The 20,066-nt window shown below is 42.0% G+C and overlaps 1 protein-coding gene across 9 annotated transcripts in view; it reads right to left on the bottom strand.

Moving 5' to 3' along the window:
- PHACTR1 (phosphatase and actin regulator 1) overlaps positions 1-20,066 on the bottom strand; it is a 578,071-nt gene that overhangs the window by 267,125 nt on the left and 290,880 nt on the right. The window contains exon 1 of one of the 9 annotated variants that reach the window (XM_050789311.1): positions 5,254-8,106. The exons of the other annotated variants lie outside the window; for them this stretch is intronic. Within the exon in view, the coding sequence (XP_050645268.1) occupies positions 5,254-5,506 (253 nt within the window). The 5' untranslated portion in view covers positions 5,507-8,106. Of the gene's footprint in view, positions 1-5,253; positions 8,107-20,066 lie in introns of those variants that run through there. 9 annotated transcript variants of the gene reach the window in all.

Here is a 20,066-nt window from a genome sequence, read left to right as displayed (position 1 = left end):
TGGTCTTTTGGCTGCTCAAGGTCTTGAAACATCTTTTGTTGAGCTATAAGCAGCATGGAGCTGGGTCCTTGTCTTGTCTAGTCCTTGCCTAGGCACTAACAGCAACACCATTGTAAAAACTCACTTATATTTGCTTTAATGTAATACAAGAGTGGGGGAATCTGAGTGATATGCCTATGGGGATTAATTATCCTATTGCGCCTACTTTCACATATGTGTACAATTTTTCATAATAAACTTTTTTTAAAAGGGCATTTAAAAGGGCCTTTTTTTAAAAGGCCACAGGCACTGTGGCTCATGCTTGTAATCCCAGCACTTTGGGAGGCTGAGGCTGGTGGACTGCTTGAGCCTAGGAGTTCAAGATCAGTCTGGGCAACGTGGGGGAAATCCTGTCTCTACAAAAAGAAAATGTATATATATATATACACACATACACACAAAAATTAGTCAATGTGGTAGTGCATGCCTGTAGTCCCAGCTACCAGGTGGAAGGATAGCCTGAACCATGACTTTGCCTCCGCACTCTAGCCTGGACAACAGAGTGAGACCCTATCTCAAATAAATAAATATACAAACAAACAGATGAGTTGATCACATCGTCTCTGCTTAAAAACCCTGTGCCATCTTTGGTACTTGCAATCTGAATTCCTTTGGAAGTGGATGCAATCTGAACTGCTTCTGAAACTGTGAGAGGCTTTTTCTGACCTTCCTTCTCCTGCCCAGGGTGGAACCTACCACTGTGTCCTCAATCTGACCCTTACCTTATTTGTCTTGTTAGAAAAATATGTTTAAATATAGAGAAGAATTGGGTGCTCTCATCTTGGACTCAATCCAAGGAAGTTTAATTACAGAAGAGGCAAAGCAGCACAGTATAGCGGGGGAAATGCCCAAGGCAAAACTGGACTTGGGGGGTAACAGTACAAACGCTAGCAATTGCAGCTAATGTTTCTCAAGCACTTTCTCTTGCAAGGCACCATGCTAAATGCTTTGTACCAAATATCTCATTTAATCCTCACAACTAAAATAGTAATATCCCCAAACCACCCAACCAGCAAGCAGAGGAGACACTGAAAACAGGCAGGACGTTTCCAGGATCCAGCTGTGAACCCCAGTTGAAAACTGCTTCCCTCTTCAAGGACAGGTTCTGTTAGCAGCCCTGATACAGAATGGTGGTTTGACCCTGGTAGACTGCTCACTTAATCCTTATGCATCTTCATTTTCTCACCTGCAAAATGAGGCAGGTGACCCACAGAAACTCCCAGGGCATTCTCTCCTAAAAGGCTGTCTTGATGGATGAACTCTACAGTCAGTACAGCAGAAAAATAGTATGACAAATTGTTATTCCTAAAGTTCACATTGGAATCCATTAGAAAATACGCTAAATATTTCTAATCCCTAAAACAAAACTTGGGAAAACATCTAGCATGTCCACGGATTAGTAAATTTCTATATAAATGTTTAAAAAATAGGAACCATATATAGTAAAATGAAGACAACTGTGATCTACTGATTAATTACATGTAAAAGGCACTGAGTAGCAGTTGCAATCAATATGTCTTGTTTCTAAATCCATCATTTTATTAAGTGTCGTTATAAAATAAGACTGAGAGGCTTCAAGATATTTTTAAAAACTGTTAAAATATTTTATTTCTATTGAAATTACATCTTAATACATAATTATTACATATATTATAATTCCTAAACTTATTCCTCACTATTAATGGACTCAAAACGAATTCAAATGAAAATAGAAATGCATTTGAAATTAAATACGTAAATACTTCACTTTCTAGAATCGATTTTCTCTAAATTTCATTTTTAACTATTTGTAAATTAAATCATATTCTCCTATTAACTTCTAATATAAGTTCAGTGATGACTTAGCTATGTTTCTTATGGCTTTACGATGTCCATAACTTCTAATCTACCTGGTTGTAAATTCCTCTCTATTCCCACTGAAGTCAGCCTCTCTATCAAGTAGGTAAGGTGGGGGAAAAAAAATGCATCAGAAAATTCTGCAATTCCTTCTAATTCTTTACTATAATAAACCTAGTTTGTTGAGACTGCACATGTATATATCACACACGCATACAGATATAAACAGACACCACAATACCTAATGTTCCACATTCAGTGTAGGTGGCAGAGATAAATGGCCATTAAAAAACAATCAACTTGATGGTACAGTGGAAAGCGTCTTGGTTATTGTGGCTTTTTTTGAGATAAGAGTCTCGCTTCTTATGGTGCGATCTTGGCTCACTGCAACCTCTGCCTCCTGCATTCAAGCAATTCTCCTGCCTCAGTCTCCCTAGTAGCTGGGATTACAGGCATGTGCTACCATGCCTGGCTAATTTTTGTATTTTTAGTAGAGACAGGGTTTCACCCTGTTGGCCATGCTGGTCTCAAACTACTGACCTCAAGTGATCCACAGGCCTCAGCCTCCCGAAGTGCTGGGATTACAGGAATGAGCCACTGCACCCGGCCGCGTCTTGGTTTTAAAGTGAAACAGATGAGAGTGTGAGTCTTTGTTTTCCCCTGTATTTACTGTGTGGCTTTCCTATGTAAGCTTGTTTCCTCACCTGAAAATGGCTTTAGTATTGAACCAAAACAGCAAAGATGGAAGGAAACACAGTCTTTGGCCATTAATGGTGAATTGTGTTCTATGGTTTCTTAACAATAGAGAATTACTTAAAATAAGCTTAGCAAAACATCTTTAATACTAGTTAGTAGATATCAGGAAAAAAAAAAAAAAAACTCGAGTAAAAAGATAATTGCTGAAATGTAATTTCACCTTTTATATACCTCTCAAGAGCCAGAAATATTTTATCCTTTAAAGTTTATTCTTTAGTTATAGATTGTCTTTAAACTGCAAGTTATTAAAATATGCTTTAAATAATGATTTCACATGCAAAGAAATTAAGTGTGAAAGAAACTCAGTGAACGGTACCTTTGTAAAATTTCATCTGTGTAAAATTTCTAGAAGGGCTTTCAAGCTGTACCAGCATTTTCTGTGGGTGCCACCAAGTGGCCTACTCAGTGCTGAATGAAGAACCTGGCACACTTACAGTACTGGACATAATACAGGTGTGCCTCTCCTTAAGAAGCACCTTCCTCTATAGAGCCTGAGCAAACAGGATGTTGGGGAAATCTGTTTGCCTCACTATGATCTTGAGCATACAAATGTTTTAAAATAGCTGGTGCTCCTGGCATGTAGAAAATATGACTCAAATTGCAAATCGCTTCTAGAGAATTTATCCAAAAGAACATCCACTCCCTGCAGACTATCATGGGAGGGCAGTCCTTGCCCAAAGTGAAATTTATTGGAACTTCCACAGTGGGCAGTGCTGCTTTGGTTTCTGGCAGTAAAAGAAGAAGGGTTAAGCTCCTGACCTCATTCCATTTTGGTGATTAAATGAGTGCACCACACAATAGATTGGCAGGATTAGCAGTATGAAATTAGGTAAAAATTAGGCACTATAACATAATTCCCCACTTAAGAATCCTTTGAGGGTAAATAATCCTATCAGGTAATATGTGAGCATCCATACATAGCTCCTTGGGACATTCTGAAATGTGTGAGGTTGTGGAGATGACGCACGTTTCAAGAAGAACTATGTGCTGTAGGTTAAAATACGTATGTGTATCCATTGACAGGGTATACCTCATTTACCAGTGACAGCACTCATAATGACATTTGTAAGCACACATCCTTGAGTATGGACATATACCTTTCCTTACCGGAGCAGCATTTACAGACACTAATTTAAGTAAACTCCCAGGGTTGTGGAAGCAGTCCATTTGGGCAGCAATTCAGTCAAGACAGCAACTGACATTTAATAACCATTTTAGCCTGCATATCAAGCTTTGTTGCGTTACATGGGAAAGGTCTGGCTTTGGGTCATCTGATTAATCCATTTGTATTCCATAGGTCTCGATGTTATCAGCTGATATAGTAACCAACACATGTCAGTCAGTGTGTGCCTCTCAGAAACATATATCCCCCCTACACCTAACAGCAGGGGCGTTCATGTGTTTTGTGGGTGCGCCTTCCTCCACTGCCGTCCCAGTTTTCCTCTTGGATGCCTGGTGGTGTCCTGCACAGCCTCTCTTGCAGTTTAATCAAAGAAAACGATAATGACGCTAGCAGGACTCTAATTTTGAAAAGACATTAGCCAAGCCAGAGTCATTTCATTACTCTGCACTTCAGAGGCTGACTAAGAACGGGAGGGATCCTAAGTAATGTTTCTTCTTCCAAAAGGAACAGCAAAACCTGCCTAGGTGATAGGAAAATCTGCCTGCCCAAGCAGGTGTGCGTGTCAGGCATGGAGATGAGCTTCAGGCCGGCCAGTAGCTAAGGCTTTCAATGTAAAATCTGCTGCCTAAAACTTTTCCATGACCTCCAGCGGCCCTGCAGAGCCTGTTCGGTGAGCTGCTCAGGAACCGCCTGGAGGCTCGCGCGAATGCACAGCCACACAGGGGCGTCCACAGCTGCAGAGGCTTCTGCCTCGTCCGCGCCGGCTGTCCCTCGCTCTGGGCTCCTCCTGCCCAGAGTCGCTAGCAGCCCGGCACCCCTTCACTGCCCTGTTTCAGATTAGACTGCGGGAGCTCTGGCTCGCACACGCCCAGGCTCACCTGGAAGATGCCGCTGCGCGCCCCCTCCCCCACCTCTCCACATGTTGGCCTTCGGGCATCATTCCAGCAGGGACCAGCAGCGGCACTCCAAAAATCACAGCCATGTTTTACTCTAAACAGGCATCATTCAACAACTCCACAAGTCTCTAGGGCTCTGGGCGCCGCCGCCAAACCGCCTCTCCAAACTGATGCCACCAGAAGAAAGCCCATGTCCGTAACGCAGCCCAGCAAACCCCGTATCCCATCATAATACGAGGACGGGGCAACAGTTCAGAAGCCCATGGAAGGAAAAAGCAGGAGTCAGCTCTTTTACCACCGACAAATCGCCTAAGCCTCGGCTTCCAAATGAAAATCCCAGACTTGCTCTTTTAACTGTTTCAAAACCCTCATTTTGGGGACCATATACATCAATGGGATGTACAGGGTTGCGAGCCCGGGTTGGGCTGTGGGTGTCACTCTGCAAAGTGCTCGGCGGGCGGGTGTCATGTCTGGGTGGAGTGCGGATGTCCCCGCAGTTCTCCAGGCGACAGACGCCGACGGTGCCCCCAAACTGAGACAGCCCGAACCACCTCCCCGCCTCCCGCGCTCGCCGCTGCCGCCCCGACGGGCCCCGGCACTCACCGTCCCGGGCGTCCTCCCCCCGACTGCAGTTGCTGCAAATGTGTTTGATCTCCTTGCCTAGTTGACAGTGGATCACAAAGGACACGTTGTTGTTGTTGTTGGGGGCGGGCTCCTTCAGGGGCTTCATCCTCAGCAAATAAAAAGCTTTCTTTTTTGGTTTCTCGGCGCTCGCGCCTGGCACCGCGCCCTCCCTGCAGCGCGGCGAGCGGAGCGCAAACCTCCCCGGCTTCGCTGCGCGCGTGGGCTCCGCCATCCGGTCCCCGGGCGCCCGGGGCCGGGCGCTGCTCCGGCCCCCGCGCGCTGCCACTCGCGCCCCTCGGCCTCGCCAGCATGCCCCCGCCCCGCCCGCGCCGGTCGCTCTACATAAGCACCGCCGCGGCGGGGCGGGTCGGGGAGGGCGCCGAAAGGGTCTTGACCTCGCCGACCTCGCTGCCCGAGCCAATCCGGATCCCGAGGCCGGAGGCGGTGGCACGCAGGGCGCTCCTCGATTCTACCTGAGACGCTCCACTCCCACCTCTCTTGGGGTCTCACGTGCACATCCTCCTCTGGAGGCCCCACCCCTCTGGAAATCTCAGCACCAGCTACTGAGAGCCTGCCGGGTTTGCAGCTACCTTCACTCTCAAGAGCTCCAGGGCGGAACGCCAACCCCCTCCCCCTTTTCTTCACGCCTAAAGCTGCCGAATGAAAGCAAAATGTTTCACACGGAAAGCGCTGCGCTGGGAGCCCTCGGGTGCAAGCGCCCCTCCAGGGCCACAGCAAATTACCCTCTCCAGCGGATCCAACCCATAGCCCTTGACTTTCACTGGAGCAGACAACCTGTTACAACATAATTGATGTTTTCACCTCCCATAGAAATTCTCCGACCCGAAGGAGATTGTTTAACGCCAGGGTCATTAAAAAGGAAAATAAAATGCTGATTTTATCAAGACTCAGAAACAACAATTTGCGACTTTGGGACTGTCAGCTAATTTGGTCAAATCACTCTCCAGCTGTTTTAGCACAGTAACTAAGGCTTAGCAAAGCAAGGGACATCTACCAGGCTTTCCAAAGGGAGAACAGGGTCTTTTCTTTAAAAAACAAACAAACAAAAAATTGTTTTTAGAGATCGGCTGTCACTCTGTCGCCTAGGCTAGAGTGCTGTGGCACAATGACAATTCGCTGCAGCCTCGAACTCCCGGGCTCAAGCGATCCTCCTGCCTCAGTTTCCTGAGTAGCTGGCATTGCAGGGAGAACAGTGCCTTTAACGAACCATGCAGAACAAATCAAAGCTCAATAACTTGTAAATATTATTCTTCAGCCACGGATGTGCCTTATTAAAATCATGCTATTTCTAAAAACCACCAATTCACACAACAATCCCGACTCAGATATCGCCAATCCTATATCACCTTTTAGAGAACTAAGGCTTAGAGAAGGCCTAGATCACAATCACCTTCTGTGCTTATTTTAAAAATAGAGATTACAGAGCCCTAAATCCTGATATTCTGATTTAGTAGGTCAGTGCAGGGTCCAGGAATCTGTACCTTTAACGAGCTCCCCAGGTGACTTTGATGCAAAGCATAAATGGAGAAACAGGTGTTTACAGCCAGGTGTGTCTGCCCCCAAGCCTGTGTTCTTTCTACCCTACTGCATTCACTCTGAGTCACACCCTTGTCCTCTTTTCCAACCTACCAGAATAATGTCAGTTAAAGAATGCACTGTCACTACCAGTTGTTTCTAGGAACTTCCTCAAAGCTAATTTCACAATTCCCTGTCACTGCCTCTTCCACAAAAGGCAGGTCTTTGCTAGTCTCTCCTCCAACCGGGCAAATTCTACACATACAGTTGCCTCACAGGTAACAGGGTCAACGATCCACTGAGGATATTAAATTACTGTATTACAATAAGCTTCTGATCACTTCAATGCTACCACTCTATCATTTCTACTACTTCTCATCTGCAAAATAGTGTGCACAAATCAGCACGATAAGAGCTTCATTTTCATTCTGGAGTTCGGAAAGTCAGTGTCCAGCTGCCATCGCCTCCTCCAGAGGGGGATGGACGTAGAATGCAGGTTTCTGTAATTAGATCTCGATCCCTCTTGGTGCCCATTGAGGGCTTCAGCAACCACCCCCTTTTACTGGATTCCCAGCCAGGCCGATCACAGGTGAATCCACTACGCCTGCTCATGTCAGATTCATGTCACTTGGTCCCTGGCTAATTATAAGCCTCATCTTAGAGGTTACAAAGGACCTGTTTGTAATACTGGTTGAGTGCACCAGGGAATTTACTGCATTGTGTTCTGAGCAAACATTTGTTATTCTCTTGTGTAATTCCTTGGGCCCCTCTCCCAAACTATCATCCCTTAACTCCCTTCTGAAAAGAGGAGGTTGTGTATTTACCAGCAAAGAACATGTTTCCTTAAATGTGTATTTTAAATTGCATACCTTTTCCGACTTACTCTCTGCCCCACAGGTTAGAACAGTGGACCTGCAGAAACCCCATCTGACCTTATTAAAGCAACTGAGAGTGAAGCAATCTTTTATTCCCTTGCAGAATACTAAGGGGCTCTGTATGTTTCTATCTTAATTGGCCATCAGGCATTGTGATTGTGTCATACAAAAAAACTGACAGAGCCACCAGCTAAGCCTCAAATATTAAGGGATGTGCCCTGGGCTGTAGGGGCCCTTTGTTCAAGTTAAGTGTATAAAAGCCACAAAGTTTACCTGGGAGAGCCATTTCTCTTGTTTGAGGATCCATCTTTCTAAACTGTCCTCCCTGAGTTTGCAGCCTCTGATAGTGCTGTCCAATATAGTATCCACTAGCAACATGTGACTGTTTACATTCAAATGAATTAAAATTCAATAAAATTCAAATTCAGTTCCTCAGCTGCACTAACCACAATCCACATGCTCAATGGCCACACATGGCTAGTGGCTACTGCATTGGGTAGGGCAGATTGTAGAACACTTCCATCACCATTGAAAGTTGTATGAGACCATGCTGTTCTTAGCAGATGTGTGCCTTTTAGTGTCTCAGATTGAATTCGAGAATGATTAGCTTAAGTTTCAGAAGCTAAGAAGTGCCATTTCTTATTGTTACAACAGAAGGTGTGTGAAGAAGGGCCCAGGATGGAATATAGCTTAGTGTGGGCAGCAGTTTGGAAGGTGGCTGAATCTGACCGCTTCCAGCACCACCTCCTTGCCTCAGCAGGCAGCAGGGCTGATGTGCACACTGTCCCGCATTTCCTCTTGACTCTGCTCTGTACCCTGAATGCCACCTCAGTGAAGAATCACTACTGGTGTCCATTATTATTATTTCCTTGTAGCATTTATTTATTTATTTACTTTTTTTTTTTTTTTTTTTTTACCAAGATGATCTAAATGAGGATGAGCTCCTGTGATCGCGCTCAGCGTCACTTAGCTGTATGACAGTCTCCTTCCCATCCCTGATTTAGGATACACTTAACTTGCAGATCCCCTTGTGAGACTTGTTTAGTGCTCTAAGACCCCACTACCCAAAATATGACCCCCAGGACCAGCAGATTCCAGGTACCTGCGAGCCTGTTAGAAATGCAGCACTTCAAGCTCTAGCCCAGAATCTGCATTTAAACCATACCTCCGGGTGATTTGGATGCATATTGAGGTTTCAGATGCACCCTCTAGAAATCAGCCTACCAGAGCAACGCATATTTTCATTCCAAAATCAGTCGTGGATAGGATTCTTGATCTCATGGAACTTGAAACTTAATGGGAAGGGCTGGGTGGGTGGCTCACCTCTGTAATCCCAGCACTTGGGGACACTGTGGCGGGTGGACCACCTGAGGTCAGGAGTTTGAGACCAGCCTGGCCAACATGGTGAAACCCTGTCTGTACTAAAAATACAAAAAATTAGTGTGGGGCATGGTGACCCACACCTGTAATCCCAGCTACTCAGGAGGCTGAGGCAGGAGAATCGCTTGAACACAGGAGGCAGAGGTTGCAGTGAGCCAAAATCGTGCCACTGCACTCCAGCCTGGGCAACAAGAGCAAAACTCCGTCTCAAAAAAAAAAAAAAAAGAAATTAATGGGAAAGAGGGTGCACTCAATACGAGGACATATAAGAATAACAGGAGACACCGAGCTGAAAGCATGTGCAAATTTGTAACCAGGAGTAGCCACGGAGATCTATGAATTTAACATCGGCGGTGTGGGGTGGGCCATATGTAAAGGGATTTCTGCAGTGATTATTGTGGAAGAGATGGCGTATATGCAGGAGGAGTCCCCTGGGAAAGTTGATCTGAAGCAGTAGGGGGCAGAGGGTGGTAGTGGCGGTGGTGGTAGTGTAGGGAGACTGCAAGCTCGCAAACTAGGAGTTCATGGGGTGGGGAGGTCAAGGATGGGCAGCCATTGGTCTGGCAGGACCTGTTACAGCCAGCAAATTGACTTTTCCAGAAGATCCCACCATTAGGCTGATGTGAGGGCAACTGCAGACCTTGAAATCCCCCAAGTCTGAATGTGAGAAGCAGTGTGTGATCTCCTGTGAACTGAGGCTTTGTTCTGCTTTCTACCTGCCTATGCTCCTCCCCAATTTTAATGCCCAGCTATTAGGAGACTTTAAAGAAACCTACAATCAAAATTAAGGATAGAAAATTTAAAATGCTCACAAAAATGCTTTCACTCTTATGGGAAAAGACACAGCAGAAATACAAAATATTAAGGTCAACACAGGGCAAAGCAATGGAAGTGTACTCAAATAGAAATTACTACACATATTTAATGTAAGAAAAGATTTTTATAAAAATCTTCTTTTCCTCTCTCAGTATTTTTTCTTTGATTTGAACTCAAGCTATTCATTCAATGTCTGCCCTGCTTCTGTGTCTCCTTTCTTGTTCCTATCCGCCCTGCAGTGGGTTGAATGGTGTCCGCCTCTCTCAGAGATACGTCCCTGTCAAATCCCTGGAATATATGGGTGTGACCTTATTTGGGAAAAGTGTCTTTGCAGGTTTAATTAAGTTAAGGATCTTGAGATGAGGAGATCATCCTAGATTCTCTGCATGGGTCCTAAATCCAGTGATAAGTGCTTTTTATAAAAGGCACACAAGGGAGAGACACACAGACAGAGGAGGAGAACACAATGTGAAGATGGACTTGGAGATGGGAAATGACACCGCTGCCACAGGAATGCCAACAGTCACCAGAAGCTGGAGGAAGGGGAGGAACAGGCTCTCCCCAAGAGCCTCTGGAGGGATCTTGGTCCACCTTGAACTTGAACTTCTGGTCTCCAGAACTGAGTGAGAGAATAAATATCTGTTGTTTTAAGCCACTAACTTTGGGATAATTTGTTACATCATCCCTAGGAAAAACACGCTCCCTAAACATTAACAATATGTGATATTCTTATTACAAGAATAGCATCTATATTTTTCCAGGTTTTCTCTAAATGTGCAGTATGTTAAAACCAGAACTGCAAGCTCATCTACAAAGTGTAGGTTAAGAACAAGGTTAAAAAGTACTTCCAAATGGTTCATGGACACAGAATGGTGCAGCACTGCTGCTGTGTGTGTGTGTGTTGTTGTTGTTGTTGTTGTTTTGGGGGTATTTTTTGGTTTGAGTTTTTTGTTAGTTTTTTGCAGATGCTAGACTGGAAGTATGGAAAGGAATGGAAGAGAAGACTATGATTAAGAGGAGATATAGCTTCCAGGCTGTCTCATATTTGGTGTAATACATTTATATTTTGAGCAAGGAGATGTGATCAGAGCTTGCTGTGAATGGCTAGTGAAAATTCTTTAGGAAATTTAGGGGTATGTAAGTGGAGGTCATATTCAGGGCCTGAGCACTGGTCCACTGTATGAATGGTTTATGGCTGGCATCTGTTCTAATAGACTGAATATTCTTTCTGACTCTTATATGTCTAGTTATTAAACATTTTGAATGTCACTCCTGCATATGATTGACAAGCTTTGATTGCCCCACAAGTAAGGCTTTTCCACCACAGTGTTTTTCTGCCAACTGTGATTTGAAGCCTCAAGCGAAAGATCCTTTGGCTTTAGCTTTTCCCTTATTATCTCTTGATCAAATCTGGCAGACTTTTGGTATAAGCCCCAGGGAGAGGTTAGTGGACAAGGGGTTTACAGAAACAATTCTGTAAAACAATCTAGTTGAAATATCTAAATGTGTGAGCAGTTTTTTTGTGTTAAGTGGGGTTTTGTTTTTATTTTTTATTTGTTTATTTTAGATGAGGGTTGTTTCCCTAAAACTTTGAATGGAAAGTAGTTTTACTTCTAGGTTTATGATAATTATGCTTACTAAGGGGATTGCTCTGTGAAAATTATCCTGTGAACACTTAGCAGATAGCAACATGATGAGAAGGAAGATTGGAATCATTTTAGATAAAACAGGTGGAGAAAGAGGTAATTGAGGGAGAACTATCTAGAATATGATTCCTGTAGTTCTTTGATTGAAACATTACTTTGGAAGACTCCTTTCTCTTTCCGCATTACCACTGAAGAGAAGAGGGCTGGGGTAGACTAGCTCTTAAGTTCAAAAAAAAAAAAAAAAAAGGATCTTCTCCAAAATAGGCCATGTTCTCAGAGTGAATACCATTGTTGTGGCCATGACAGAAAGAAGATCAGGTATGGTGGAAATTTTTCTGCAAAGTCTTGTAACATCAAGCATCTTTAAAGCCTATATTACTAATATCCAAGGAAGACTCTTATTCTAAGTTAATAAATTTAGGATCAGGTATTGCTGCTCATGTCTGGGGATAAATAGGAGAGAGATTAGGTAGAGGCTGAAAATTATCAGAGATTAGTGAGACTTCTAGTTGTTCCAAAGTATTCAGTTTCTTTACATTTTGCTCCCAACTATAAATCCCATTCTAAATGAGATTTATAGACGGATAAACACAGCCTTATGTTTTCTTCTTGAAATCGTTCTTCTTTTTGGCAGATTTAGACACTTCTAGATATTTGTCTTATAGTCATAAAAGTACCAGAATATAAAGGTGGTATTAAGTGTGTTTATATTACAATAAAATAAAATAAAGCAGCTGGGAAGTCCAGCAATAACGGAATGACTTCATAAATTGTGGTATATTTATAGCATGATGCCACTAAAAAGAATGAGTTAGACCTAAATAAGTGGACCTGGAAGAATTTCCACAATATGTTGTTAAATGAGAAAATTAAAGTTCACAAAACTGACTATAATATGATCTCATTTTTGTGAAAAAGATATTGTAGACATTACTAGTGCCCTCCAAATATTTCTGACTTGCTGTCTTCAGGCACATGGTAGGATTGCAGTTGGCACAGCCAGAACCCTTTGTGAGTGGGGCCATTCCAACCTTTAAATGATAGCTGAAGTTCAAGATAGCAGCTACTGCTTCCCTTTGGGTTCTGAAGTGAGGCAGTGATGAGCTCAGACTACCTAACGACCCACAACAGTCCTGTAGTATGAGACACAAACTTGTGTTGTGTCACGCTGCTGAAATTTAGGAGTTGTTTTCACTGCAGTACAATCTAGCCTATCAAGACTAATAAAACAATGAGAAGTGTGTGTGTGTGTGTATCATATATCACCTTCTTTAATATAAGTTGTGTATATATCACCTTATTTAATATAAGGTGTGTATATATCACCTTATTTAAACATTATACCAATATCACAAGATGGAAGTAGTATTTCCACTTTTTACACTTCACAAAACAGAAGTTCAGTGAGATTAAATGAATTTCCCAGGTCACACAATTAGCATTTGGCCAAGTAGAACTCTGAGTCAAAATGAGTTTACAGCAAAGCTCACCTTTCTGTCTCTAAACATTCCTCTGACATTGAGAAAGCGGCTAGGTAGTTTTTCTTCAGAGGACCCTCAGCACTATTTTAGGAGAGAGCATATGGCATCATAAAACACAACCAAGAAAGGTTATCAGACTACAGGCACAGGACATAGAAACCTTGGCTGCCATGCCGAGCATCGCTGCTGGTGGTAAATAGAACAGGGATAAAAATAGGATGCATAGGTTCTTATCTATCATCTGTATTGGCAGATCCCTGCTCTTTTAATCTTTAAAACAGACTGCAGTTGTGTACTGGCTGATGTGATCCTTTTAGGGCTGGGATTGTATCTACATTGTAGTGAATCCCTCAGGGCTGTTTAACAAAAGCTCACCATCAGCTAATGATAATTGGCCTTTAGGACAGAATCCCGATTGTTTATACTGAGCAGGTGCTGGAACAAGGTAATAGGATAATGTAACATTGGCGAGAAATGGAGGGTGGAGTGGCCCTTTTTCCAAGTGTGAGAACTTTAGTTACACATGCAACATAATGGTGGGGGGTGGGGTGGGGCAGGGAGTTGTAGGTAGCCAGCTCTGGGAAGATTTAAAGTGGATGTCACTGGTGTATTCAAGTGGGATGTGCAATTTATTTCTTCCATGGAACATATGATGTCTAATTCACCGAGGAAAACAATGGAATATGCTCTAAGACTTGTGAAGTGAATGATCAAAGGAACAGCTCTACTTCTAACAAGGCAGGTTGTATCTTGATTCCACACTCCAGGGTCCTGTGATCCCTGAGCTTCCAAAACAATTTTTTACAGTACAGAAGCCATGCTGAAGAGAAAAGATATTTATATTTATACATTATATGTCAATAGAGCTTTTCCTCCATGATACATATTATATCCACACAAATTAATATAACAGTTTGTAGCCATTTTACATGTAAGAGCAATATTGCCTGCAAGAATCAAGGGTAAGTCAAAAGCTAAGAGGAGTCTAAAGAGAGCTCATATAAAGGGAGCTTAAGGGTAGGAGAGCAATACATGCATGTTGTATGTATGTTGTAGAGATGCACGTGGATATATATGGAGAGATATATACTCTTATGTATAGAGACATTATATGTATATACTCTATATACTCCATACTCCATAGAGATATAGTCTAAGTTCAAGATCAGCCTAGGCAACAGTGAGACCCGGTCTAAAAAAAAAAAAAATAAAAAGAGACACACAAAGAGAGATTTTAAAAACCCATTCGGGTTCACAACAATGAGTTTGCAGGGAAAGAAAGACCACCAGCGGGAAGAAGGGGAAGGATGTAAACGATGTATCATTTAGTGAGCTTCTGGTGTATCTGAGAAACTACTGGGCTTTTTATTAATAAAAAATTTAAAGATATTCATTTGTAAAATATATTTAAAGAATAAGAAATATACTAAATATATATTACAAACAAATGGTATGTAGTATTTTATATTTTACATAGATTTTATATTTTTAACTGCAAATTTTATCACTTAATGTTCACAATGGTTACAAGGTTTGAGGTATTTCCCTTATAAGGAAAAAGCTGGTGAGAGGAAGTTGTGCAAAGCTATATTGCACAGATGTGCAAAGCCCAAATCTGAAGTGAATGCAGACCAGACATATCCACTCTCCACCATATCATGCTGCTGTCCAGAACTTTGCACATAAGAAAGAGGTAAGGGGAGGGAGAGTATTAGTACAAATACCTAATGCATATGGGGCTTAAAACCTAGATGAGAGGTTGATAGGTGCAGCAAACCGCCATTGCACATGTATACCTATGTAACAAACCTTCACGTAAAATAAAATAAAAAAAGAGGCTATATTGACAAAGGACTAATATTCAGAATCTACAAGGAACTCAAATAACTCAACAATAACAACAACAAAAAGCAAATAAACCCATTAAAAATTGGGCAAATGACACAAACAGACATTTTGCAAAAGAAAACATACAAAGGGACAACAAACATATGAAAAATGTTCAACATCACTAATCAGAGAAATGCTTACTAAAATCACAATGAGATACCATCTCACACCTGTCAGAATGGCTATTATTAATACTAAAAAATAAAAAAAAATTAACAGATGTTGGTGAGGATGTAGAGAAAAGGGAGTACTTATACACTGTTGATGGGAATGTCAATTAATACAACCTCTGTGGAAAACAGATGGAGATGTCGTAAAGAACTAAAAATAGATCTACCATTCAATCCAGCAATCCTACTACTGGGTATATACACAAAGGAAAATAAATCATTATATTAAACAGATACCTGCACCCATATGTTTATCACAGCACTATTCACAATAGCAAAGATATGGAATCAACCTAAATGTTCATCAACAGATGATGGATAAAGAAAATGTGATAATGTGATATATATATATATATATATACACACACACACACACACACACACACACACACACACAAAGGAATACTACTGAGCCATAACAAAAGAATAAAATTATGTCTTTTGCAGCAACCTGGATGGAACTGCAGGCCATTATCTTAAGTCAAATAACTCAGAGACAGAAAGTCAAATACCACATGTTCTCACTTATAAGTTGGAGCTCAACAGTGGTTACCAATGGACATGGACATAGAGAGTGGAATAATAGACACTGAAGACTCAGAAGGGTGGGAGGATGTGGGAGTGAGAAATGAGAAGTTATTTGGTGGGTACAATGTGCTTTTAGGGTGATGGCTACACTCAAAGTCCAGGCTTCACTTCTCCATAATATATCCATGTAATAAAAAATGACACTTGCACTTCCTAAATCTATTAAAAAATTTTTAAAAGAAGCAATAATGAATGAAAAATATCTTTCCAAGGCACCCTAGAAAAAAAATTCCTGGAAGGCTTCCTAAAGATGAAGGGTCCATCTATCCATCTACTTATTTATACTGGGAGTAAATCTATCTTGTCAGTTTATAGATTATTTTTAAAGTACTGAAACAAATACTCTTTCTATCTCAAATCTTGTAATTTATTTTTAAAAGCTTTTTTTTTTTTTTTTTTTTTTTTTTTTTTTTGAGACGGAGTCTCGCTCTGTCGCCCGGGCTGGAGTGCGGTGGCCGGATCTCAGCTCACTGCAAGCTCCGCCTCCCGGGTTTACGCCATTCTCCTGCCTCAGCCTCCCGAATAGCTGGGACTACAGGCGTCCGCCACCTCGCCCGGCTAGTTTTTTGTATTTTTTTTAGTAGAGACGGGGTTTCACCGTGTTAGCCAGGGTGGTCTCGATCTCCTGACCTCGTGATCCGCCCGCCTCGGCCTCCCAAAGTGCTGGGATTACAGGCTTGAGCCACCGCGCCCGGCCTTAAAAGCATTTTAAAACATGCTATTTTTCTTGGCAGTCAGCAGGTTGAAAAACAGAATTATTAAATTTTGACAAAAGAATCAATCCTTAGAGAAAGTCTGAGTTATGATAAAAAATAGATAATAAATCAACATATATTTATATTTTACCAAATCTAATGCATAGAAACAGTTTAAAGGAATCTTGCAAAAATTTTAACTATGTGAAGTCCTTCTTTCAGTTTCTCTTTTTTTAGTTCCCTTTCTCTTTCTTTTCCCAAATTGGCAATATGTCAGGGATACCTGAGGTCTCAGGTTAAAATCCTCTGATCTCATGAGATAAACCTTCAAATCTGTCCATTTCTTAAAGGCAAAGAAGCCCTATCATTTCCACTTAACTAAATCCTAATCTAAAATTTACCTTAAAAATGAAACACACTTGTTTTGCATGCAAGGTAAATGTATAGGCACTGCTCCATTACCTAAACCTGATGCTCAAAAGTTTAAATTCTCAGACATACTTCAGGGCATTAATGCATATGACTTACCAGCATAACTCCTCAAGCTTTTCTGTTAATACATTCATGAGCCCACAGAGGGCATATTATCATGTTTGCATATTCAGGTCAGCTAATTTTTCTTAAATGGTGCAAATTAAGACAACTGGGAACTGTTTAGAACATTTTATACACAGTTTGGGAACTATTACCCATCATTATATGCATTTAGAGTTGACTCTCCAGGCAGGCATTGGTACAGACAAGTTTGGTTTTTGACAGGTGCACATGATCAACCAATAGGTCACACTGCTTCGATCTTATCTATATTTTCCAACAGAGAAAGAGTTTAGCCTTTTCCTTATGCTGCTTTTAAGCCTGAGGGTAATACAGAAGACACATGATAATCACAGGAAATGCTTTCTCCTAAAATTTTTCCTAGGTTTTGTTAACAAATAAACAATAAGAGAGATAGGTATTTCCACGTAGAGTACTGAAATGAAAAAAGAGAGCTGAGATATTTTCCTGTGAATACATATTTGTAACTGCTAACCCCCCCCCAAAAAAAAGTAGACATGTATATAATGCTTTATAGTATATGTTGACATTTTATCAGGCCGTGAAAGAAATAGGATAGCCGAGCTAATAGAGTAGGCATTTTTCCCTTTACCTGAGACACAATGTTGCTTGCTGAAAGAAATGAACAATGTGCCAATGTGCTCTCCAAAATGATCTTAGCTCAAACTGTATAAAAGAGGGAAAAGCGAGGTGACTCAGGAAGGAAAGTGCTTGTTCCCTGCAAATGCATAGTTCAGTGTTCATTGTAAATACCAGCATATGCTTGGTAACATAAAGAGACTGCTGAGAACTGTTTAGACCACTAAGTATTGGGTGGAGGAATGAACGAGTCAATAAAATCTTCACAGTTCAAATCCAAATCAGTCTGAATCCAGGTTGATACTATTCTCCATGTTGCTACCTGCATTAATTACCTGTCAGTTACCCAGACTGAAACTTCCAGTGATGACAGTCTTAGAAATGAGGGAAATTCCTCATGGATATTCTATTAAAATCTACCTATCGCTCAAGCATGATCAGGAGGATTAGGAATCACAAAGGTTTCACACCAAAGTGAGAAGGAGGAGAGAAGACCAGAAACAAGACAGTACTTCCCCAAAGTGGGGGACACACTATTTATTGGATGTCACTTTCTAGGCTGCCAGGTTTCTGTTGACAGGTGGCACTGAATCAAGAAAAGAGACTGACCTTTTCTGGGAGAAACTGAATTTCAGAATACTACAGAGAAGCCTTGAGAAAGACTTCTGGGCTATTGCAGGTCACGGTGGGGAGAGGGCAATGAATAAACTGGAGTTGGAATCTGTAGTCATATGCTGAATTTCAAGTCCAGCTCCAAACCATTCTCATTGTCCTCTTGTGCAAACCACCCTCCTTTCAAGGTCACCCTTTCTTCTCTGCACTTGAACCTTCTGCACTATTCTTCTTCTGAATACAGTGCCAAACCTTGTTAATTTTTCTTCCCAATTTTTATCTCATTTATGATGAAAAAATGCCCCAAAGCTGAGAGTGGGATGAGATGGCATCCTCATTTCATTCTTTAGAAAATGAATTAAAGTAACAACCTCTTTAATTATTGATTTTCACAACTAAAAATCCATCAACATCATTTGTAATTTATTAAACACCTGTCTTTATTTATCACAATATTACTTGCATGAAATTTTCTATCAGTGGAACCACTTCTGACACAGTCTATCCCCTGATTCCATCATAAACTTTTCCTAGGAATCAATTATTCCAGAAAGTCAACTAAGTTAGATTTGATTACAAAGACCAAACCTTTCAGAGGGGTTAATCCTCAAAGTGATCAATACATTCTTCGGTTGGTAAAATGAGGGCATTGGACTAGGAGAAGATTGCTAAGGCCTTTCCAAAAACGTAATTCTTTGACTCTAACAGATGCTAAATTGCAACTGGAAGATTGTCTTGGGGAAGAAAGAAACATAAATAACCTTGTTGGAAGAGGAAGAATGACACTCTAGATTGAAGTGAGAGCTTGCAGTGAGCATTTACCTTTCTAAGACATCAAATCGTGACCTACAGCCAAGGCAGGCTTAATCTTCCTCTATAGCTGCACCTTCTACCACCTTTGTTTTTCTCTCTTCCTTCCATCCTTCCTTCCTTCCATCCATCCTTCCTTCCTTCCTTCCTTCCTTCCTTCCTTCCTTCCTTCCTTCCTTCCTTCCTTCCTTCCTCCCTTCCCTCCCTCCCTCCCTCCCTTCCTTCCCTCCCACCCTCTTCCCTCCCACCCTCTCTTCCCTCCCTCCCTCCCTCCCTCCCTTCCTTCCTCCTTCCCTCCCTCCCTCCCCTCCCTCCCTCCCTTCCTCCCCCTTCCTCCTTTCCTTCTTTCCTTCCTTCCTTCCCTCCCTCCCTTCCTGCCTCCCTGCCTCCCTTCCTTCCTTCCTTCACTCTTTCCTTCCTTCCTTCCTTCCCTGTCTTCTCTTTCTCCCCCTCCCCGTCTCTCTTTGTCTCTCCCTCCCCCATGTTTTTTTTTGGAGACTCTGTCACTGAGGCTGGAGTGCAGTGGTGCAATCATGGCTCACTGCAGCCTGAACCTCCTGAGCTCGAGAGGTCCTCTCACCTCAGCCTCCTGTGTAGCTGGGACCACAGATGTGCACCATCACACCTAGATAAGTTCTACATTTTTTATAGAGATGGGGTCTCACAATGTTGCCCAGGCTAGTCTTGAACTCCTGGGCTCAAGGGATCCTCCTCTGGCCTCAGCCTCCCAAAGTGCTGGGATTCCAGGTGTGAGCCACAGCACAGGGCCATCCAGCACCTTTGCTATATGCCACCGTTTCAAGCTTAGCTGCTCCAGATAACTTACAGTTCCCCAAAACACCATGCCTTGTCATGGCTTCCCACATGCCCTTTCCTGGTCTCTTTCTTGTTTTTCTGATCGTAGCAGTGAGAGTGCCATTTTGGAAGACATCTGCAGCACACCCTGACCAGCAGAGTTCCCTGCCCAGTCCTTTGTGCCACCTTAGAACTTACTGCTAACTGAACATTTATTGTAACATTCTGTAAGTATTTAAGTTTTTCTTTATGAAATATTTCAAATACAAGACAAAAAATGATGAATATAATACTCTCCACCTGGGCATTATTTAGGTTTAGAAATGTTAACATTGTGTCCTACCTGCTTTAGTGTTTCAAAAAT

This window comes from Macaca thibetana, chromosome 4, assembly GCF_024542745.1.
Source record: "Macaca thibetana thibetana isolate TM-01 chromosome 4, ASM2454274v1, whole genome shotgun sequence".
Taxonomy (NCBI): Eukaryota; Metazoa; Chordata; class Mammalia; order Primates; family Cercopithecidae; genus Macaca; species Macaca thibetana.
The sequence above is the reverse complement of the archived record's forward strand: the minus strand, read 5'-3'. Positions and strand labels throughout refer to the sequence as shown.